Below are 24,348 nucleotides of genomic sequence, written 5' to 3'. Positions count from 1 at the left end.
AAATGCTGGGCAGAAAAGACTACATTTTCCAAAAAGAATGGAAGACTTGTTCAGAGTTGTTTAGGAACTTATGAACAATAAAAGGGAAAAAATATTACTGCCTCTTAGATGAGAAACTGGATCTGAAGGCCTGGTAGAAGACGGACTTAGTTTTAACTCTATATTCTTTTGTACCTTTTTATTTTTATACCACCTATTTAAAATTTTTAAAATTTTTCTTGAACTGACCTGGTAAACGAGCTTCAGGGCACTGGTGCTTTGCATCCTGACTTCTATTGTAATGAAAATTCAACTTACCTTGGACAAGTGTGAGAAATTCTCAAAGGCATGATTTATAAATCCAGCCACAGCCACTATATGAGTTTGTTGATCTCTGCTGACTTGGGTATCCCTGTAACTTGCAACTATAGATTACTGCATTAATTATGTAAGAAAGGCCTTAAGGAGGAGGATTTTAAATCATTTTCCTTTTCTTGCAATGCAAATGCTTCATTTCATCTTGAAATTACAATGGGCCTCATTCAATCATGTACTGGTGTGGGGAGGAAAAAGCAAAACAATACTCCATCCCATCTCTTCTTCCTTTGATTAGTGCAGGGGGTTCTGACCCAATCAGGAGCTATTGGTTCTCAAGAAGGCTACTATTAGGACTCTTCTCACCCTAGAGAACCCAATAATACACCTTGCAGACTACTATGGGGAAGGGACATTCCTCTGGGCTCCAACTAAATGTGTGTCAATAAAGTAATGACTATGTGTCCTCATTTTTGCTAAGTGCACACGGCTTTCCCCCAAATTACAACCTTCAGTTTCTTCTGCCCCTTCATCTGCACTATATTTTACCTAGCAAGAGAAAGGGTGCTCTAAATAGACAGACCTTGATTCTACTTTTAAACTGTGGGAAAAGACTGGGGCCTCCTGCCTCTGGAAGATAGTGCCACTGAGGCTGCATGAGATTCAGTGAAAGTTCTCTACACCATACTTATCACCTTCCCCATACTCTCTGCTGGGGCCTCAGCAAGGTGGAGCCTTCGAATACACAGACACAGGCAGTCACATGACATCAGACCTGTGGCTTTCCCACAGGCACTGTCCCCAGGGATATGGGAGAGAATAAGGTAAGACTCACTAGTAGAGACCTGAATTAAATATATTTGAAAGGTAGTGCCCATGTGGCAATCTCCTCTTATTCAAAAGATGCTCAGTCATAGATCTTATTCTCTTCTAACAGCCCGACATTACCATGCCTCTCCCTTACCACCAATCTTACCACTTATCTCTCTCCATAATTCCTTCCCCAACACACCACCCCATGCCCAGCACCTTAGCACCTGACGCTGCTACCTGAGAAGCAGGCACCATGCTGGTTTCATGGAAACTGTGCTCCATTTCTGCTGTTGGGGTCTCTGAGAGACCAAGGCCAGGGGCTGAATGCAACCTCCTCCCCATACCATCTGCAGAGCCTGAGGAGGAAAACAAAAACACAAGTTGAAGCCACCTTATCTCTTAGAGCCTAAACTCTGAGCCTGGCAGCACAAACTTCAGGAGTTCTTGTTTCGTTAAATAACAAATATATATCCCTGAATCTAATGGAAGATGTGCTTCTGGAATGTAGACCCAGGAGTTTCAGAACAGGGATAGTTTCTTATAAGCCACAAGGATTTCAGAACACAGACCTCGAAGAACCTTGTAGAGAAGGGGCTCTGAGGACAGATAGCTGAATGTCCCATCTTGCCTCATTTCATTTTTGCAAACACAATCAACCTTGCTGCTGTCAGACTTGGGCCCAAGACTTATAAGAGTGTCTGTGATGACAAAGGAAACTATTAATCTCCAGTCTAGTTAGAAATTGAAATGATCATAGTAATCGTCTATCAAACCTCATTTTACATAACAGGAAAATGAGTTCCAGGGTCTTACAAATAGTAAGTGGTTTAGTGTTAAAATTCAAGCCCTCGATTTTCACTTTCTGTTACTATGAGCAGGAACATTTTGTATGTAACGTTCTTTTATTTCTCCCCAATTAGCTTCTCCCAATCATTTAAATTTTAAGCAATCACTAAATGCTTATCTCTTCCTCCAAATCTTGCTAGACTGTTAAGAGCAGCTCCAAACTGGATATGTGACTCCCAAGGTGCTTACCCCAATAAAATTAATTAAGCCTTCCATTCTGAAGATGTACATGTCCTTGACCTATATTTAATATATATTTTATATTATATATATAGATATAGATATAGATATAGATATAGCGCCAATTCATGTCTCAATTTGTTATTTTGATACTAATACCTGGCTAAAGCTTGATATTGCTGATCCTAAACTAGAAGACCAGTTATTTTTAATGACTCCTGGTGCTTAAATGCAGTGGTTCTAATAGCACTTCAGATTAGGAGTCTTAAGAAATACAGCTTCTTGTACCTCTCCACAGACCTACTGAATCAGAATCTTTATAGTTGGATCCTGGGAATATTTACTTTTAAAAAACTTCCCCCAAAAGTGTGGGAGAATATCCTCAAACATTGCTTATAAAATGTAAAATGTTATAGTCTTCCTAAAAAGCAATCTAGAAATATCAATTGAAATTTGAAATATATTTACCCCCTTATCCAACAATTCTACTCCTGGGAATAAGAAGCAAAAATACCAGTTTATTGTGGCATTGTTTGTAGTGGCCAAGAACTAAAGTAATATCCATATATAGTGGAATGACATCCTCAATATCAAATATTGCCCAGCCACTAAAAAGAATGAATTGAGTTAAATTAAGTAACTTAGAGGGATGTTCATCTAGTATTATTAAAAGAAAAAAAAAACTGTAATATTATCCTCAAACCAAAAAATACTGTACATGTAGATCTACAAAGGATTTTATGATCAGAAAAATAAAGAAATATGCATATTTGATTATTATCTGGGAAGGTGGGGGATTGATGTGAGGGAAGGATAAACAGAAAAGCTGTCCATATTAAAAACAGCATGTGTACTGTGATCCCAGTTATATAAAAATATTTGTTTTTTAAAAGCCACTCTTCAGGTGACTATGATGGATAGAGTTAAGAATCATAGCTGTAATGATTAGAATTTGGTGCTCTTCTAATAAAGTCAAGTGTGATTCTTAGACAGAAAGGTGGCTATTGAAAACTCCCGAAGGGAGTGGACTGATTCCTTTAAAGACATTTAAGCAGAGGTGGAGGCGGCCGTCTATAACGAGTACTGTTGAAGGGACTTCTGGATTTGATAGAAGGTAGAATTAAGATGATGCCTACTACTGATCAATACTAACAAGAAAGACTACTAGACATTATGTACTTCCTGATATAAGAAATACAAACTACTACTACCTATGAAATACTCTTATTTTTAAAAAATTCAATCTGATTTTTATCAAGCCTCTAGACCTAAGTACCAGGTTACAGGAAAAAGAGGGGCTAGAAGAACATGTTTGGAGAGAGAAAAAGAAGCAAAGCTCTATTAGAATATAATCAGCAAAATCTAGAATGTGGAAGACAAATGACCAAATTTCTTCAACAAATAAATGGCACAGGGAAAAGAGAGACAGAAATCTTATAGGCTAAAAAAAAGCCTTGAAGCATATCAACAAAATGCAATGTGCCAATTGCATGGATCCTGATTTTGAATAAACCAACTGTGAAAAGACATCTATGAGACAACTGAGAAAATCTGAATACTGGTTGCTGTATTATATTAAGAAATTACTGTTAATTTTTCAGTTATAATAATGCTATAGTTTTGTCTTTTAAAAGAATATTTTCTTACAGATACATTCTGAATGATTAATGGATGAAATGATATAATGTCTGGGATTTGCTTTTAAAATAATACAGTGGGAAAGGGAAAGGAGAGGGTGCTATAGCTAAATCAATACTGGCCATATGTTAATAAATTGGTCAAGATAATCACCATGGAAGCTAGCGATAACTATGTGGGGAGGCTATTATAACATTTACTCTTACTCTTTACTTTTGAACATACTTGAAATTTTTCATTAAAAAAAAAAAAAGCTTTTATTTTTAAGATGATGTCTGCCCAACTTCAAAATACTATGAAATTTAGAATATAGGTCAAGGGCAGTGTTTGTATAACTCTTTAGGAACTATAACTATGTCAAAATTAACCTGGTCACAAACATTTTATGCTATATCATTGTATTTATATAAAATGTCCAAAATAGGCAAATCTAAAAACAAAAAATAGATTAGAGGTTGCCTGGGGCTGGGAGAGAGGGGTAGGAGGAAATGAGGAGTGACTGTTAATGGATACATTCTTTTTAGGGTGATGAAAGCACTTTAAAATTAAATGTGGTGATGGATATGAATATACTCAAAAACCTTTGAACTGTACACTTCAAGTGAATTGTATGGTATAGAAATTATATGTCAATAAAGCTTTTTTCCAAATAAACAAGTCATACAGAAAAAGACAAATATTGTACGATCTCACTTATATGTGGAACCTAAAAAAACCAAGCTCATAGAAACACAGAATGGTAGTTAACAGGGGCTGGGGGATGGGAAAAATGGGGAGATGTTGGTCAATGGTACAAACTTCCAGTTATAAGATGAATAAGTTCCAAAGATCTAATGTACAGTATCATGACTATAGTTAGCAATATTGTATTATATACCTGAAAGTTGCTACAAGAGTAGATCTTAATGTTCTCACCATAAAAGAAATTGTAATTACGTGTGGTAATGGTTGTGTTAACTAACCTTATCGTGGTAATCATTTAACAATATATATATGTATTAAACCATCATTCACATTGAACACCTCAAACTTATACCCTGTTATCTGTCAATTTACATATATAAATAAATATGGAGGGAAAATAATTTCATGCCTGATAAATGCTTTATAGTAAGATAAAAAAGGACTCCCCCCAAGATACATTCTGTCATATATGAATCCTAATTGGCGTTTTCCTTCATCAACTATCTGATTTATTCTACCTAATCACTTCATTATTTTATGTCATGTCAGTTCTTAAAGATTCAATTTAAAACAGACTCTAACCAAGACAAATGCTAGTTTTGTTTAACAAGTATTTTGAGAACTCACTCATTAGATAAATTTTTTAATTGGTTTTGTTCACTATTAAGTAAAATTAACGGTAGGTAACTACTCTTCCATATTGTTTTTAAAAGTATAATAATCTTCCTGAAGGCTAAGTTGCCAGTATGTACCAAGAGATTTTTTTTTAAGATTTATAACCTTCAACTAGTTATTATCCTTCTAAAAGTTTATTCTAAAGAGCTTAGGGATGGTCAAATATTTAAATATAAAGATATTCATCACAGTGCTATATCACAAAAAAATTTAGAAGTAACCTAAATTTTCAGCCATAGAATGGTACATTCATAGACAGTATATGATAGGCATTAAAAGTAGATTTATCAAAGAGAAAATGCTCATGGATATCATGTAAGAAAATTCATGGAACTAAACTGTGTGTGTGTGTGTGTGTGTGTGTGTGTGTAAAAGATCCTGCTTTTTATGAAAACAAAATATATAGTGTACATATATATAGAAAAAACAAAGCCAGAAGTAAATTCATAAAATTATTAAGAGTGGGATTATCAATGGTTTTTGTTATTATATATATTTCAAAACTATGAAATGAAAAATGTTGCTGTTTTGGGAAATATAAGGGTTATTTTGCTTTGTTTTTGTAATATAATGTTTGACAGTCAATTATTTCAATTTTAATTGCAATATATTTTTTTATATGTCTTTATTATTAATTCTTAAAACATGACATTTGTATATTCTTTCTCCCTTATATTAGGCAAGAAGCTAATTGAGACACATCCCAGCCTTTCCTCATTCTGTAGAATCTTCCCATATTGCCCTATCACTTGTATCTAAGGAGAGCTTAATAAATGTTACTGCAAAGTCTACACTGGGACACAGATCCTAAAAAATATTATCTTAATATCGAATCTCATATTTATGTGATATCTCTCCCACAGCTTCTGGGAATATAGCAGGTATTCAATAAACACTTGTTTGGCTGTAATTAAATGTTGATTGGCAGCATGCGAGGAATCTATGCCATTATGGAAACTGTTACACCCAAGTGAACATAAAGGTCTCCAAGTTCTATTTCACAAAATCATACATATTTTAAGAGTTAGAACGTGTCTTTTAGAAAAAATCATTGAACCAATTCTCTTTTTTTACAGATATAAAAACTTGGCCCTGGGATATCAAGTGATAATGCAGGCAGAACAAACAGTTCAGCCTTTGGAGTTCTTAAGTGAATCAATCTAAGTTATAAATAGTCCTCATTTATTCAATTTCCAGAACTAAGTCTGCAGTGCTTATTTAAGGTGTAGACTTCACTCTTCACATAATGCAAACTCATGAAGAGTTGGTGAATGGTACCCTACAAGCATACCACCTTGAAAATTTTAAACCTGGCAGTTCCTAAAGGGGTCAGGGAAGGTCTTGATAGTGCTGGTTCGGTATGATCTGGACATGGCCTTTGAAGGCTTGGCTCAGTGTCAACATCCTCGGTGCAAGATGGATCTAGAAACTGATCTTAGGATTAGTTCAGCTTTTAAACCACAGAAGGATAACTTTTCCTCTCAGCCTCCCCCACGTCATACTGGGTTACTCTCAAAGACCTATGAACCATTTCTTAGCACTGTATATTGAAGAAGCTCTCAGCATATACTCTCTTTAGGAGGGAACTGACCCATGAGTGATAATTCTGTCCCTATTCTTCACACTAGCCAGAAAAATACTAGCCCTTGTCCTAAAGTCTTTATGAATAAAGTCAGATGTTTTACTGTCATCTTCTAAGCTAGGGATATTATTTGGACAGAACACCACCCTACCTCTGATCTTGTCCTCATGCTTTCAGCTTTTGTATGTCCCCACTCCCCTACCCCTGGTTGTATTCTTACCTCTTTGGCTAAGCGGGTGCCAGGCCACATCCTGCTGCCCCCATCCAGAGCAGGCTGCTTGAGAAGCTTGAAGACTGGCCTGGTAGAGAGACTCCAATTCTGAAGTCTCCTGCTCTGTGTCTTGGTTCCAATGTGGATGCAGAAGGATGTGATTTCTTTCTGGATAGGCTATACAGGTATGGGGATCATTGAGGGAGGACTTCATTCCTGGCCCAGGGATCTCATGTTTAATCTGAGAATCACAGAGCCTTGTGACATTCACCCAGGAATCCAAAGGCAAGGAAGTCCCCAAGTCAACATTGCTGTCTATCTCCTTAGGCCTAGCATCTCTCACTTGAGATAGCTTCCCATGGTACATACTTGGCTCTGCCAATCTGGGCTGTCTATCCCAAGAAGTTTCATCATTAGGCAGTCCAGAATTCATGGCAAGAGAAGGATGATCAACAGGCTCTTCCCCGGAAGGCAGTCTGTCCCTATCATCCACAGAGGGTTGCTGTTTTGCCCCAGGCCATTGGCCTTCCCCTTGACCCTGTGGGAAGGGAGGCTTAGAGTTAAGAGAGGAAAAGTTCTTCCTTATACTATTTGGCAAACTTCTGTCCTGGGAACCTGTACCATCCTTTGTGGAGGTACCTTGCATCCTCTGGAACTGCTCTGTCAAAGAGCGAACAAGCCCTTTTGTGCCCGGAAACTCTGGCCTATTGGGCTCCTCGCTGCCTCCATCCACTTTTGAAGTCAACAAAGTTTTGAGGCTTTTGGCTTGGAGGCATTGGTTAGTCTTCTGCACAGTATCAGGGGAGTGAAGCACAAATGAGGAAGCAGCAGGCGTTACAGGGTGGTAGGAGCTATATAGGGGAAGGCTGGGCTGAACTGATGAACTTGTAGAACTATAGGCTAGTCTGTGTACATCTCTTCTCTCACAGGTGGCTGTTCCAGTTGGGTGTGAACAAGACATCACCTGGGATGAATCAACAGGATCTCTCTTTTCTTGGAATAGCTGTTCTTGATCAATGCCTCTTCCTTCTTGAGGGGAAAACCTGGTACAGCTGTTATTGTCACCCCTGTAGCCTTGAAGCTTACCCTCTGGTACATCCAATGGTTCCCAACCATGATAAGAATTCTTCTCAGTCCTCCCTGGTGTTTTAGGTAACCCCTGCCTGTGGAACACAGAGGGGTCAATGCTGTCCACCTCAACTGAAGGAAGAAAGTTCGAGGCAGACCTACTGGGAGAATTGTGCTGTGGGACGGACAGGGCAGATGACTCTGGGAATAGTGATGAGTGTGACTCATGGCAGGAAGCAGGTGAGTAGGTGAAAGAACTGGCCCCAAAATCTGTATTTGTGTAGGGTTCCAGTTGGGCCTCCCGGCTTAACAATACTTGGAGCGGGATAGGCTGTTCACTGAAATAAATGGAAAAAGCCAGTCGTAAGCTGCCTTGATTAACAAGATCACTTACATAAAGAACTATTTATTTGGTTCCCACATCTAGCTATCCGCTAAAGGGAATGGTGAAAATAAATGGAAATAAAAGCACAAGTAGAGTCAACAGTTCAGAGTTTCACAAGAGAAGGCACATGGTCAGCTCATACCCAATTGGTAGGTAGTATTAATCCTCTTTGTTACATACCCTCACCAAAGTTGCACAGAGTAATACTAAATAAAGCCCTTTACAATATTTTCCCTTACCCATAAAATCCTATTCCAATCATATTTAACTTGCAAATTAAAAAACAAAATTGCTAGTCCCACATGCAGATGACATGGAAATTAAGCAAAGGCTAGAAATCACTCATACCTGGGGTCCTGAGGAGCAGACCAGCCAAAAGAACCAAAAGGCCACATTTACAGAGTACAGGGCAATTTGGGCTCACAGAATTACATAGAAATCAACCATTTCAAGTGTGTTTTCATAATCTGGATTTGGCTGTATTACTCACTGAGACACTCCCCCAAAGTAATGCACTGTGATATCTTGAGATTTGGGAGTGGGAATAGGGATTAACTATAGTTAGTTGATTTCTCATATTTTGTATTTCTGTCATAAAAAAAAATGTGTTAGAAGCACTTAAATAAAACCTCAGTCACTCACATACATCAACTGACATAAGTTGTCTGGAAAGAGTTTAGCTGCCTAAATTACTTATATTCAAAACACACCTGATCAGATTCCAGATCAGCATTCAACTAATGGAGTATACAATGGGAAAAGAAGAAAAAGGAAGATCCTAGTTATGAGCATTAAATTCAAATGATAATATACTATATATTTTTGTGGGTACAGTCACTTAGTCACCCTTAAAACATTATAAAGAGTATGATATTATACTTCTATGAGAGACCTAATGGAGTCACACAGACCTGGATGTGAGTTCTACACTTCTACCATTTACTGGCAGAGTAATACTGGGTACCTTGTTTATCCTCTGAGCCTGATTTCCTTATTTATACCAGTAAAAAATAGTCTCCAACCTAGGGTTATTGTGAGAATTAAATAAAATAAAACATAAAATATTTAAGCTTAGTGCCTGGGCACAGGCAAATATTCAAAAAATGTTAGCTGTTTTTGTGACATTTAAATTCTGAAACCTACTCAGGCTTATTAATAGCCAAAATTTACTTTTACTTAAATCTATCTCTTCTAAGTAACAGCCAAAGCCAAGGGCTAAAATGTGAGAACTACACCAATGGCCCCTGGGATGTTTTTCCTAACCCTGACCTAAAACAAAGAGAATCTTCATGTCTCTTCTCTACGGTTTTATCAGAGCAAGGAAGGCTGCTTTCTCTGCTTCCATGAGGGACAAGAATCATTGAAATCCCCAAATAAATCACATGGTTTCTACTGCAACATGAAATGTAGTTTGGTCTGCCATGTCTCAGAACTTAGTTGACATAAATTTAATAACTGTGTTATTACACTCGTCCAGGGACAAACTTCTCCACAGAAAATATGAAAAAGTAGTCCAATTATTATGCTATACTTTCTGCATCTTTCTAGGAACTATTAAGAAAAGGACAAGCAGTGGGATGAACTTTCACTATATGTCTGAACTGAGAGAAGGAATTTTTTCAGAGGACTCTTCTCTCCCTTGTAGTCACCAAGGCAGTGAGAGCTCTGGCTATGCAGCACCCAGGTCACTTCCTCCCTCGGTGTACATAAACTACTATTGTTCCCAGGCACTACCTTGTTGGCTGAGGGAGGGTCCCCCCCTGTGAGAGGAGGCAGGCTGAGGGCTGCGACGGCTGCTGCGATGATTGCTGCTGCTGCATGCGATCCTGCAGGCTCCGTGCTTTTCGAATACTGATTTGCAACTTCTTATCGACTAGGGCTCTGCTGTGTGTGCTAGAGCTGGCACCATGCAGGGCAAGTCTTAGTTTAGCTAAAATGCAAAAGAAAATATAGCAGAAACAGAACACAAAATACAAACAGAAATAAAAAAGAATAAAATTGAACCAAAAATGAGCAAAGATATGCAGTAAAACTCAAAATATGCAGCAGGAATGTAAAGGCATGAACCATGCATACACTGTCCAAGGCACAGAGCTGGCTCTGGCTATTAGAAACATTCATGGAAGCCATGGAGGCCAAACAGGTTAATTCAAATTTAAAAAACAAAAAAACAAAAAAAAGCTAAACTAAAACAAGTTAGGAAGATAAACTGGTGCTTCCAGTTTAGAGGTTGCCACTCTTGTTGTCCTTTGCAACTGACCTGTCTGACTCTGGTCTCCACATTCTGCTCCCAACTCCCCTTTTCCAATGGCCAACAGAAATAAGATCCAAACCTGCATCTGTTTTTACAGAACACAGCTTCTTGTGGGTCACATTTAAGAACCAGATATGAATTCTAAGCCTTAATCCCTTTTTGTAACTGAATGATAGGGTATACCAGGAAGGCAGGGGAGAAACATAAAGAATCAAATGCAGTGCAAAGTCACAGGCCTAGGAAGTCACGGCCAATTTATTCACTTCTTTCTGCCATAAGCTCCACCTGACTAGTCAGTGACTAGAGAAAGAGCAGACTAACCTCATATCTGAGGTCTAACTTATCTTGGGATAAGAAGGTAGGCATAGCTGGAAAATCATCTGTGGACTCCTATTATTCCAGTAAATATCCATAGGCCACAGTGACAGTGCCTGGCACACTTAGAAATCTGAAGGGCACAGATAGCTAAAGGGTTCCAGTTTGGGAGAGTGAGGAGATATAAAAGCCGTTTTTATCCCATCTGAGCGGCGACACTAATAATACCTATTATGAAGTTAATCAAATGTGCCATAACCACAGTGGTTAGAGTTACTTACAGATAGCTTCGTTACAGAGAGCCAAAGCTGCAGCACAGTCTCCTTTCTGTTCCAGATGCAGCGACTCTTCAAATACTGAATCTGCCTCTTGTAGGGACCTCTCAAAGCCGTCACTCCTCCCTGAAAGGGCCAGCACTTTTCATTTTCATTACAATTGGTTCCAACTTTTCCTATGTACTGTTGTTTCCCTTCAGTGCACAATAGATGCTTGTTGCTGAGCCTTTGATCTACCCTTATTCCAACTGTCCACCACTATTAAGGATTCTCTGAAACACTTAGGACATCAATTTTTGCCTTAACTAAGACCTCACCAAGGCCATGAAAGAGAGCATGTCACATCCACCACATAGTCTAACTGCAAGACCTTTTACAGGGGTCCCCAACCCCTGGGCTGAGGACTAGTACCGGTCTGTGACCTGTTGGAACCAGGCAGCACAGCAGCAGGCAAAGGAGTGAAGCTTCATCTGTATTTGCAGCCTTTCCCTAGCACCAGCATCACTGCCTCAGCTCTACCTCAGATCATCACGCATTAGATTCTCACTGGAGCATCAGTCCCTGGTGCCAAAAAGGTTGGGGACCGCTATTTTAGGAGATCCCTCAAGGAAAGAACAAAGTATTGTTTATAGCAGAAGGGTGGGTTCTTACGCCTGGTACTGAGTAGCTTTTCCACATTGCAACAAGATACATCTTGCCAACCAGTATCAGGATACCCAGATCCAATGAGACCTCCACTGCTGTGTTAAGGCAAAAGTGGTTTCATACTCCGTGGAAAGCCATCTGTAACACTTCTTTTCTACATCAAACCATAGTCCTCTGCACCGCCCTCCTCTGGAAAATCAGTACACCTCTTGGGCACAGGTGATCTACAGTTCAAAACATCTGTTGAACTGCCTTTGTTGTTAGTTTGCACACTCATACCTTTCTTCAGCACTGCTAAGTATTTACTTTTATCATGCCCTCGTTCACCAAACCTACTGCAAAAGAGTCACCTTCCCATACAATGAGCATGAGATAGTCCTTCCTCCCCTGAAGGTGAATGTGTGCCAAAGCAGGTGTAGGAGAGTCCAGAACAGTGCAAGATGAAAAAGCAAGAAAGTACTGTAAGGGCATCTTTTGTAAAAGAATCCTCAAGTTTATGTATCCCCTTGTCTTTTACTCATTCATAACTATAAATTGGTAGTAAGCTATAATGGAAGTTCACCTATAATTGTGGATATTGGTGAATTTTCCCAAGCTCACAAGAACAAAAAAAATGTCAGACTCATTTCTCCCATAATGTCCCCATCTTACCTCCAGTTGGTCATCGTAAGAAAGGCTCTTCCACACCCCTAACATTCACTCCTTAATTCACTATGGCTTTTGGAGAGCAATGAGAAGGCAGTGGAAGTAGCAAGTTGATTCTGAAGAATTTGGCAATCAGGTTCTATGCCAACTCTAGAGATGCAGTCTCCCCACCCTCTAGGCCTGAAGTTTCTTCAAAATATTTAAAATCAATCAACTCTATACAAACTTTATAATCAGAGATGGTGACTAGAGACAGCTAAGGAATTAGGAATTTAAAACTAATTTGGAAATAAATACAATGCCTCAGGAAAATATAAGTCAACAATTGCCCTGAATCAAAAGACTGTAGGATTAGAGGAGAAAAGTGGCCCCCCAAATAGCCCCCCAAATTAGCCCATGAAATTTCTCTATGTGTTGATAAAAAGAGAAAAATGATCAATAGAAAGCAGCCACCCAAAATAGCTTTGACTCTTACTCTTTACACTGCTTTAGCACAATTTGTTACATGCAGGGATTCTGAATAATGACAATAATAAATTCAACAATGATGTAGGTTTCAGGGACAATTTAAAGTAGATAGATATCTCTGCTTTTTTTGAACTCCTATTTTGAAGGCTAATTTCTTCTGCTACAAAATGACATCCTAAAGCAATTGAAGAAAAAAAGTGACTAATGTGAGGCAGTTGAGCAAGCGTAAGTCCATGAAAATTGTATGAGAATGGGAAATAAATCATCAAAAGATCAAAAGGAATTCAGGTTCTGTGTTCTTTGAACCTGTTTGGTAGATCTACTTCCCTCTTTCCCTGAGATTTCCCTGAGGTGGGAAATCTCGAGGGTATGTTTCTGCTCAGCAAGTAGAATTCCCCTCACTGTCAGTGTGGCACCCTCACTGCCCTGTTCTGCTGTTTCTGAATTATTACTAGTTTTATTTATACCGTCTATAGATGTTCATGGAAAATATTTTTCATGAGCAATACACGATATCTAATCTATAGGTTTTTAATAGATAGGCCCAAAATCAATGTCTGTCTCTAATCAATAGGCCTGTTACCTCCTACTGTAACTAGCTCTCACAAAAATGGCTGAATTAAGATAAAATGTAACTTTCCTCAAATAAAGACAAGAAGTTGAATATTTTTTTCTTCCCCCTTTCTCTGTCCCTATCACCCACAACTTAATCCTCACAACAATTACCCTGATTCTGCAGTTCATCCAAGTCCATAAAGCGGCTGGGATGAGGGTTAAACCCTTTAGCTGCCTCTAATTCCTTCTCCCGTTTCCTTCGAAGTTCCTGTTCCTGAGCCCTCCTGGCCACCTCTTCTTGCAATTCATCCAGTTCACTTTTGGAAGATACCTCTCCACCTGGAATATAAACAAGGAAGAAGAAAAGTTACCACATTTCCACAACCAACACGAAGTGCCTGCTGCAGTTACAGCCACCGCACTGCTTGCTTCTCCTCTGGAACTCTCGGCTTCAATTTGGAGTTCATGTTTTATATACTGCTTGCCATGTCAGGTTCAGGGTAAGACCTGAACCATGAAAAAAGTAAAACAAAATAATAATAATAATATTTATTGACGTTTTATAATAATAACAACACGACATCTTACATTTGTTAAGCATTGACTATGTGACAGGCACAGTCCTAAGCACTTTAACATATATTATACTTAATTCTCGTAACAACCTATGAAGTAAATACTATTATTGTCCACATTTTAGGAAGAAACTGAGTCACAGGAGGCTAAATAACTTGCCCTGGGTAACACAATTGGTACACGATAGAGCTGAATTAAAGTCAAACAGGTTAAATTAATAATCCATGCTATTAATCATTAGGGGGTATTCTCTACCATGTGCTGCCACTGACTCATTGGGAAGCTTCAAGCAAGTCAGTTTCTCATCCTTAATATCCACCATCTTGTTTATGAGTTTATAAAATGTCCATAGTAGTAAAAATTTAATTGTATCAGTGTTCACAGATGGAACCAAATAAATCTAAAAGTATGTCCATATTATATTAAGCAAAAAAATCAAGTGACAGAATAATATGTATAGTATAGCTTCTTTTTATTTTTTAAAAAATAGTAGTAATAAACTTACCTACATACTTGTATAAGCATAGAAAAAGATGTAGAAAGATATATATCATAATTGTAACACTGGTACTTTCAATTTGAAGAGGCAAAGGGTGGGTTACTGAATTGTTGCATTTATTTTACTTCTGTAATTTTTTAAAAGAGTGATCAAAGTCACCAGATAAAAATATTTGTTCTGTGCCAGACTGAAATGATTGGATCAAATTAGAAGGCATATGTAGGGCTTACTACACAAAGAGGATGGTAGAGCAGTATGGTATATGAGAAATTTGTTATAATTTGCTAAGTATCTTTTACCAGTTCAGGAATCCTATTGGTGAATTCTATCCAGCCAGTCCAGAATTAGAACAATTAGAGAAATCATGAGACTTAGTCTTCAGTGTGCTAAAAAAAATACTGATTATCTGAATAAAAGAGAAGGGGGAGTAGGCTCATGTATGACCTTAAATTTCTCAATGTAATGTTAGCCAACACAAAATAAATTGAAATGTGGGAAATAAACCAAATATATAACTTCATTAGGAAGCAAGATTTTATTCCACAGTTTTTAACTATAACCTTTTCCAGCCTAGGATTTCAGATACCTGCTTCCAGAGGCATTGTTCTGCTCTGCCAGATGGTAGCAACCTATCACACTCATACCTACAAGAGTTCATGCCTTTTTATTACTGCTGCAAACCTCCATTTCAGCTACTTCTAAGAACTTTCAGTGGCTATCAAGAGAATTAGTGGCCAGAGTAAAAATGTTCCTGGTCTCATCTCTATGGGCTGGCACATAGTAGTCTGTGTAGTAAGCTGGCCACAGATCTACATCCAGAAGCTCATTAAACCAGAGCATAGTTAAGTTTCTGCCCACACACCGTACTCACAATTGATCTAAAAGACCAGAAAAAAGGGATGAAACAAATCCTCCACATAAGGTCGATCTCTAAGTTAGTAGCTTCCAGAACTTCTTGGAAGAATAAACAATACTATATACTCATCACCTTCTCTCAGGCATCGAAAAAAAAGACTCCTTGATAACCATGGCTGCGGGGCAAAGGGAAGAAAGAGAAAAAGGGGCAGACACATTCATGTCATCAGGAGTTGGCATCAGAGAGGGACTGAAAATCTTTCTCTGTCGTGATGCTCACACAAGTTCTTTGTAGGCCCTCCCCCAATTATTAGAATCTTTCCCCTGCAGGTTGCTTTCTCCTCCTTCTCCTGAGAGCCTAGCAATTCACTTGACCCTTCACATGGATCAGGAAGTCAAAGTCTAACACACCTATGCCAGGTATGCCATGCAAGTAGCTTGCCTCTGGTCCATGGAAGACACCTGTGCCTCCTTTCTCTAAACATGCTCTGAGGGTGTTGGCCACCCATGTAGCATACTGTCCCTAGTTCCACTGTCAAGAGGATAGCCAACTATTCTCACATTCTAGATTTCTGGAGTATAAGTTAGACCCCAAGCCACTGTGTTGCTCAAACTACAGAGGAAACATTTAAGCTCTTTGGTCTCCTTAAAGCCCCTCTCTCTAGACTTGATGTGAAAGGGGCAGATGCCCCATATCCTTACTTAAAAGCAGAGTGGGTAGGACTTAGCAACAACATTCACTAAAAATTCTCCTTTAATCTCCAAATTCATGACTCTTTTATACTCTCAATGCAAATCAAGGGGTAAAGACTCAAAACACTGGTATTTTGGAACCCTTTATTAGTTCTGTATAACCATCTCACATCTCAGTTTGGAAGGTAATATCTACTGGCTTAGGGCCTTAGCAAATGTGAGACTAAACTGGGTACATTGTTAAAGCCCATTACGTATAGTTATATATAAATTGTATTTAATGTGAAAATAAAAAGGAAAGAAAAAATTTCCATGTTGGGGAGACTGCCTAGATATCGCCTCAATTTTCAGCTCTAAGTAAAGGATTTATTTTGACCCATTTGGACTGAGTCTGTACTTAAGTGAAATATGCACTAGATGCACTAGAAGTATATATGAGTGTTGTGAGAGGAATATAAAAAGGATCTAAAACCTATGACTACCTCAAATCTCTACCTAAAACTCCAGTATTCCTTTATCTTTAGACTTGGACTTGTTAAATACTAGTTTCTCTTAGAGAAAGCATGCTTTAAACTATTTCAGTCACTTACATTTAGTATGAAAGAGTCAGATCATTCCTTGACAGCATGTTTTGAGAAGGAGGGAGAGGGAGGATACAAGACACACTCAACAAGGGAAAACAAAAAGGAATACTGGGCAGGATAGGGTGGCAGGGTTGAAGGTAGGTTTGACCTATTTTTGCCTATAGTCAGTCTACATGTCTCCCTTCATTATCTCAATTCATAGTACTAAACGATACGAAATCCATTCACATGAGGCTGCCTCTACACCAAAAAAAGCCCTAGGACTTATTTTTCTGAGGAATATAGGTGCTACTGACACTGTTCACCAACTACATTTTTATTGCTTCTTGCTCCCACAGGGTTGTCTCCAAGGTAGAAAAGACCAGTCAGGCAAGCCGTGATGGAGAACAAAAAATAGACAAATCCAAAGATGGAGCAGCTCAAATGCCTCCACATTTACATTCTGATGGAATACTGAAAGTGCAACAACTGTCCTCTAATTTCAAATGTGCCCAGGTAGGGCTGTCTCCCAAACAAAACTGGCAGTCAAATCCAGTCCTTCAAATCTACTGTCCTATTGCTTACCTGAAAGGGGCTGATTCTTCCTCCAGACACTCCTGGATGCTGTGGAGTCTGCCTCCAGGATGCTACTGCTGTGAGACTTTGGGATATGACGCCAGGAAGGTGCCAACCCAGCTGATCTCTTAGCACTTGAATCCCTTCAAAAAAGAAACCAGAGTCTAATGAAAGCATCAAAAAGGATATAACTAGCAACATTCTAGGACGAAATTCCCTCAAAATAAACCAAAGCATTGAACTACTATAAAGTATCTGCTAGGCTACTTCTGAAAAATTGAAACACCTATTCATTTGACTATCTTATCTCACCTCATTCACATTTTGTGCATCTAGCATAGTGTCTGACACAAAACTTGTTTATTTAATAAATATATGCTCTAATATGGATTGCCTTCCTTTCTTATGCCTTTGTAGCATCTTCTCATGTGTAAAGTTGAACAGGGTCCTGTGGCCAGGGAAGAGCAGTGGGAAAGTAGTACGAGGAGGCAGTTATCACTCTTGTAGAAAATATAGTCATTCCTTTCAAATAACTTATGTACTACTAGTTAACTTGCCTCTGTGGCAACTCAGTAAAAACAATGTATGAAGACCTGAAATTTATAAAGGAAACTGGGCCCTATGGACAGGGTGCAATGAGCACTATTAAACTTTCATTATTATCTTATGGAATTATAAATACCATTGGATTCATAAAATACAGCGTTTTCAATGACCCTTAAAAAAGAATCTAGCCTAAAATGAAAGAAAAGAATAAATAACAATTGAGTTTTCTCTCTGAGCTTAGGGCTATATAACTTTTGATTCACTAATTTATTCTTTCATTGAAAATTATTTACTAAATTATTTTATACATAGTACTTAAAAGTTCTCTCTCCTTTTTCAAATGCTTTTGCTCTTTCTTCCAGCAGAGGGGGCTGTTGCCATAGAAAATTGATAGAGCACAATACTTTGCTTGCTCACAAGATGGTAATAAAGTCCACCTATCCACTTGTCTGAGTTAAAAAACCGCTTGGCGGCTCACACAGCTGCAAGAGATAATGCCGCTATTCAAAAGGCAAACAATACCTGCAGACATTCGAGCTTTCAGGCAGGGCTGCATCCAGACTGACAGGGCTGTTGCTGTTCCTCTCACTGCTCTCATATCCAGATTCCATCCGCTGAATTAGGCAAGGGTGCTGCTCTAATAGGTGAGAGCCTGGCCGTGCTGGGCCCCAGGGCTTATACTGGGAGCTTGGTCCACTGCTTTTAAAGTCATAAGTAGGTGGCTTGCTTAGTTCATCTGGTGTAAATTCTTTAGCTATCTCGGTCAAAGGACAAGTATGAAAAAGGAGGTAGATTTAGCATTTGCCTCAAATAAAGACATAACTAACACCTCAGTCCAGCTACTCATTTACTGAACTTAAATCTCCAAAAGACCCCACACAAGGGTAAAAACATACCTTGCCAAGTCTACCAGAAAACCCAGGTTTTTTTAAATACATAAGTCAATTTTATTCAAAAGCTCAATTCTTTCCTAATTGTCTTCTCACCTGAATCCTCAGAAAATGGGCTAAGCTGGGTATAGCCACAGTGCTTCCTTTTGTCCTTACTAAAGATACTGTCGATATTCAGAGACTCTCGTTTGGGTCTCCATGTTGGACGATACTTGCTAGAAGAACTGGACTTTGACTCACTGCTGGTACTTTCTACTTCCCAGTCACGAGCGTGTAAAGGCAGGTTCTTAGGAGGTCTTTTGTCAGTCTGGTCTCCTCCTCTTCCCACACAAGGTGATCCTTGGTTGGTCTGAGAAGCCAGGGATGGTCTGTTATGGATCATATTGCTGACTGTCTCCTTAAAATCCCTTAGCCTGTTGGTGCTGCCGGATGTTTTAGAGGCATTCCTAGGAGCCTGCTTCTCTTTCAGTGTTTCTCCTAAAATCGGAAAGAATGAAACAAATATAAACGTTGAAAATGCTCATGGATGCCCAGATCCCAAAGTCGAGAAAACAAAGAAAGCCCTATGAGTAGAATGGAGAAGCCACAATATGAAGTATAACAAAAGTCTGACAGAGAGAATAAGGAAAGAGAATCAATGCAGAGTGTCTTGCCTTCACTGTGGTACCCTGAGGCCTGTGGCTCATCACCTTTCCTCCTAACCCGGCCAGAGCTCCTCTTGCGCTCTATCAGAGACCCTTTCTTGGATGTGAGTTTCTGATTACATTCACTATCAGTCAGGTGTCCTGAAAGAACAAGAAAATGGGGGTAAGCTGATATCTGAGACTGACCTCCATCTTCTTGAGAACCTAGTCTCCCTTTGGGAGTCACAGCAGTGCCACAAATTTAGTGTAGCCATGGACTGGAAGCTGCAGGGGCCAAGGCTATCTGACGTTAAGTGTATCAGGAACCTCTTAATAGATAAATGCAAAGAAGCTCAAGTAGTTAATGAAAGCTTCCAAATTTATAATGTCTCCTGAACAATTACCAATCTCAATCCCATTCAAAATCTTTCCCAGTGACCTGAAGGACACATTACTTGGTAATTTTTAAAACGTAAAAGTTTTAAAGATTGTATAAAAATGTTCTTATTTTTATTCTCATGAATAAGAGATTTATTTAGCAACACACACCAAGTAAAGTCTAATTTTTATTACCTTTAGTATTATCCAAGCCTTTGTCCACAAGAGTCTGATCGTATATAACTTTAAGACCCAGTTCTAAACCTACCTTACATGTAAATCATTTAAAAGAACATCGGAACTCTGAATAATTTTCATTCTAATCTCCAATCATGCTCTACCAAACTTGGCTTCACCTAGAGATCATGCCTCTCAATATACTAACTGCTGGGAAACCCAGAAGATCTGGGCTTTTATGTAACTTGCCTGGCTTCATGCCCAGCACATGTGAATGTGGAGTATGATTTGACAACAGCAAAGATCAGATTCTAAAGGATATAATCATCTAGGGTACTAGAGGCCAGAGGTGAATTAAGCAACTGAATTAAATCAGAAGACAGGCTTAGAGAAAATCCCCTAGGTTCTCAAATGCACTGAGAGTTAACGGAAATTTGTTCTCATATGTTAGTATATGAAAATCCTTGTACATATTCAAGTATCAGCAACGTATGATATACCTACATATTTTCAATCAATTAGCAATACAATCTTTTTTTTGCTTTTATCTGATCCTTTGCTACCTGTGGACCCACAGGAAAGATTTAAGAAAGGAGGAAATATATCACTTGGAGCTATAAGACCTACACATGTGAAACTAATGGGGGTATGCTCCCCCACCTCCAGCCATTCACAAACCCTTAACATTAACCTGACTCTCTTGGAAAACGCCTTATTTATCCTCTGACTTAGCTTCTCCCCAGTTCAGTTTCAGAAATATGGTTTTTTAAAAATCATACTTTGCAGTAGTTATCTATGCAATAGTCATCAAAAGTAATCCAACATGCATCTGACCAAACCTCTAGATCCAAACACCAATTTACAAGAAGAAATACAGAGCACAGAGAAACATGCTAAAGTTTACCATAGGAACACAATCAGCAAAATTTAGAATGTGGTGAATCTATAGGACAAATTAACTAGTTCTTTGACAATAAACTGCAAGGAAAGAACAGAAGAGAAACCTACAGATTAAAAGAAAAGCAAAAGACTTATTAACTCACCACGACGTGTAAACCTCATTTGTATTCTCAAATAAACCATTAAAAAATTATGACATTTATAAGATAATTGGATATTTGAACACTCATTGGTTATTTAGTGGTTTTAAGGAATTATTGTTAATACTTTAAAAGTGATAATGGTATGTTTAAAAAATGATTTCTTATATTTTAGGTACATACTAAAATATTTTGAAAAAAGGTTATATGTCTGGGATTTGCTTCAAAATAATCTAGGAGTAGGGGAAGCGGGTAGAAGTACAGATAAAAATAGATTGGTCATGAGTTATAATTATTTAAACTAGGTCATGGGTACATGGAGGGGCAGTATACTATTCTGTATACTTCTGAATATATTTGAAATTCTCTCTTAAAAAAACAAACAAACCATGCACAGAGTATAAAGCCACCAATCTGAAGCCACGAGCTCAGTAATTCCCAAGTCTCTAAGAGTATGGGCATTGTTCTGTGCCTTAGGTGATGAACTTTTCATCTCAGCAGTCATTCATTCACTATTCTTCCTTTTATGCCCAGTACTGATTTCTTTTACTGATACAGGCACACTTTCTTATAGAATAACAGAACAATTTAAGCATGTTCTCTGAATGGAACTCACAATAACGAACAGGCTAGCTTTCATTCTTTGGTGTCTCTGTCCTTTAGGAAGCCTAGCAAGTGTCCCTTACCCATAATTAGCAGGTGTCCCCTGTTCATAATATGTACCTTCTCTTAAAGCCCTTCTCTTGGGACAAAGTCTGGCATCAGAACATGACGAAGTGCAAGACCACAAGAATTTAATGGGGTATTACGAGGACAGGGGTCAAGAACATAGCAAGAGAAAAGCAGATTTCTTAATAAATAATCACACTGATAATCACGTTACAATGGTCCTTACTGACATGCTACTGTGGACAGGAATATATGCAATGGACCATCATCATTCATTCAGAATTGTGTTGCTTTTTTTGATCTCACTCAATTACCCAAGTTCTGTGCCTTTCTCCCTTTACATGACAGACATTTCTGACTTACACCAGTTTCTTTTTCTTGAGAAACCCTATATGCAGGAACTGAATCATGCAAGCAGGATTCACTGCATAAGTCCCTACCTGTGTCCCGACTGCTCTGAGACGTGGAATCATTCTCTACATTATAGATGACTGTCCCCTGAGAATCAGAAGAGAAGTGACTGACCAGAGACTCATGGTGGGAGTGTTTGTAGGGATAGCTCTCCGTTGAAGAATCTGTTCGGGTATCACTTGAGATGGAGGGCTCCCTCCCTGAGGGAAGGAGGAGACACATATACAAAAGTGAGGAAAGAGAGAAGGACAGTGATAGAGATGGGCAAAGAGTTGGATGGCAACAAAGGTCCATAAGGCAAGAACTTCCTAGATGGAAGGGTGAGAAGGATATACCAGAGCCATTCTTCCCAACACCCAACTTCCAGATCACCCGGACACACAAACAATTCCTCCCACTCCTGCCCCTACCTTGCTGAAGCCCTCACTCTGCCTGCCACTGTCAAAAACTGTGGGGCTTTTAGAAAACCTATGGGGGAAAAGTGGAAGAAAGGAAAAAGTTGTGAAAAGTAAGATCTACTTAGATGAAGAGTCCCAGGCCGACCTGGCATACATAACCCCTAACCCATAACTTTTTTCCTATACTGCCAGATATGTTACTTTAATATTATAAGCATTTTTAATATCTGAGAAATTATGGGGCTGTTATTTGTACTTGAGTGTAAATTAGTTCAATCAGACTATTTTCCTCTAAACACCTAGTAGAGACAAGAACAACAGTGGGAATGGTGTTTGAAGGGAGAAGTAGAGCAGGTATGGGTGGGGTTACGAAGGTGGGAAGAACACTGGTGAACAAGCAGGAGGGAAGTCCAAAAAGGAGGGGAAAAGATTCTAAAAAAAAAAAAGTGTCTTCTCTTTTAAAATTATACTCAGGGCCAGCCTAGATCTAGAAGTAGAAAAGAACATTTCTTTTTCCTCCTTTTCGGAAATCAAGCCAAAACCATTAAGGTTATATTTCTAATATGTTATGAGCTTCTGTGGGCTAACCTGAGATTTTAGCCATCAAACTGCACATTGTTTCTATAGAAAAGCATAATTTTAAAAGTTCCAAACAATTGAATTAGAAGTGAACAACTGATTCATAAGCTGAAGAATATCAATACTGCACTTGGATTTTTAAATAAAAATCTTTCCTCCCTAACATTAAGACTAGCAGTAACTCACATCATTTTTCTTGGTCTTCACAACTTCTTAAGTCACTGTTAAATTGCTAGTAAGAATCTGTCATCTTTACCAATATTTGAAGGTTAAAATCTGAGATTTCTCTCATGAACTTACTATCTTAGTCTAAATCAACATAATTTCCCCTTCACTTTTGAATTGGGGCCAGATGATGTAGGCAATGCATTCTGGGAGGCTGAAGGAAACAGCCTGGCACAAGCTGGGCTTCAGCATTAGTTGGCATTTCTTTCTTATCTCTAATGGATCTTCTTTCTCCAACCTAGGCTACGTGCTAGGCTCGTGATGAAGTATGAGTCCCAAATATCCAGTGATCACGTTGGTGAGGGAAAGGTGGAGGTCAGAGTTAGGCTGCTCACCTGAATCTTCACTATCGTAGCATGTCTTGCTGTATGACTGGAACTCAACTTGGGGAGGCAGGTCCTGGGTGGACACTGGGGTACCTTGGGGGTCTGCATAAAGCAGCAGCAAAGGCTGATAATGGCCCTTGATGCATTTGGTCACCACATCCTTCCATTTGGGCCCAATCTGAACCAGAAACAATCAGAAAAATATGACAATTATACTTTGTATCCACAGTTTAAAACATACCTTCCTGTTCTGTTTTTCTAAAGAACATAAGGTGAAAAGACAAGAATCAGGTAAAGAGATAGCAAGATATCTTAAATCTAAACTTAACAAACTTTTTGTTAAATCTCCTTTTGTTAAATCCTTTTAGAGAGTGTTAAAACCCTATAAGAGATAGTAATGATGAATAAAATTATTTGTATTCCCATGAAACATCAATTCAATTGTAAAATATAAACAAAAGTTCTCAGAGGTGAATGTGCTATGTGAGGGGACTTCAGCTGCCTTGGTGATCAATTTCTTTTCACAGACATCAAATTAAAAAGCCCTTGCTTAAAATCTGCATTTCTATAATTTTCATCTAAATATTAAAATCACTTTTATGAAGCTAAAGAGCCAACAGAAACTCTCTCACAGACTACCTGAGAATAAATGACATTCCATTTCAGAGTTCACACATGGCAGGACATAAAATGTCAAACTGCTTAGAATAGACAGCTGAACCTCTTGGCCTTAGCTTTGTGCTGGATTCAATGCTGCCATGGCAGTGGAAAAGAGTAACTGAATAGCCATG

General features: G+C 38.6%; 1 protein-coding gene across 13 annotated transcripts in view; it reads right to left on the bottom strand.

The window, feature by feature from the left end:
• Nucleotides 1-24,348, bottom strand: part of USP54 (ubiquitin specific peptidase 54) — a 106,888-nt gene that overhangs the window by 5,261 nt on the left and 77,279 nt on the right. For 6 of the 13 annotated variants that reach the window (XM_016120902.2, XM_016120916.2, XM_016120928.2 and 3 more), the window contains exons 10-20: nt 23,567-23,735; nt 22,059-22,229; nt 19,385-19,516; nt 18,828-19,208; nt 18,364-18,595; nt 17,305-17,438; nt 13,705-13,872; nt 11,227-11,361; nt 10,111-10,306; nt 6,933-8,329; nt 1,345-1,463 (exon numbers count right to left, since the gene is read on the bottom strand). In XM_016120902.2, the coding sequence (XP_015976388.2) occupies nt 1,345-1,463; nt 6,933-8,329; nt 10,111-10,306; nt 11,227-11,361; nt 13,705-13,872; nt 17,305-17,438; nt 18,364-18,595; nt 18,828-19,208; nt 19,385-19,516; nt 22,059-22,229; nt 23,567-23,735 (3,234 nt within the window). The remainder of the gene's footprint in view (nt 1-1,344; nt 1,464-6,932; nt 8,330-10,110; nt 10,307-11,226; nt 11,362-13,704; nt 13,873-17,304; nt 17,439-18,363; nt 18,596-18,827; nt 19,209-19,384; nt 19,517-22,058; nt 22,230-23,566; nt 23,736-24,348) is intronic. The other 7 variants (XM_016120967.2, XM_016120957.2, XM_036223807.1 and 4 more) reach the window with 4 other exon arrangements.

Source organism: Rousettus aegyptiacus, unplaced genomic scaffold (genome assembly GCF_014176215.1).
Source record: "Rousettus aegyptiacus isolate mRouAeg1 unplaced genomic scaffold, mRouAeg1.p scaffold_m13_p_6, whole genome shotgun sequence".
NCBI classification, from domain to species: Eukaryota; Metazoa; Chordata; class Mammalia; order Chiroptera; family Pteropodidae; genus Rousettus; species Rousettus aegyptiacus.
This window is presented reverse-complemented; position numbering and strand designations above follow the sequence as displayed.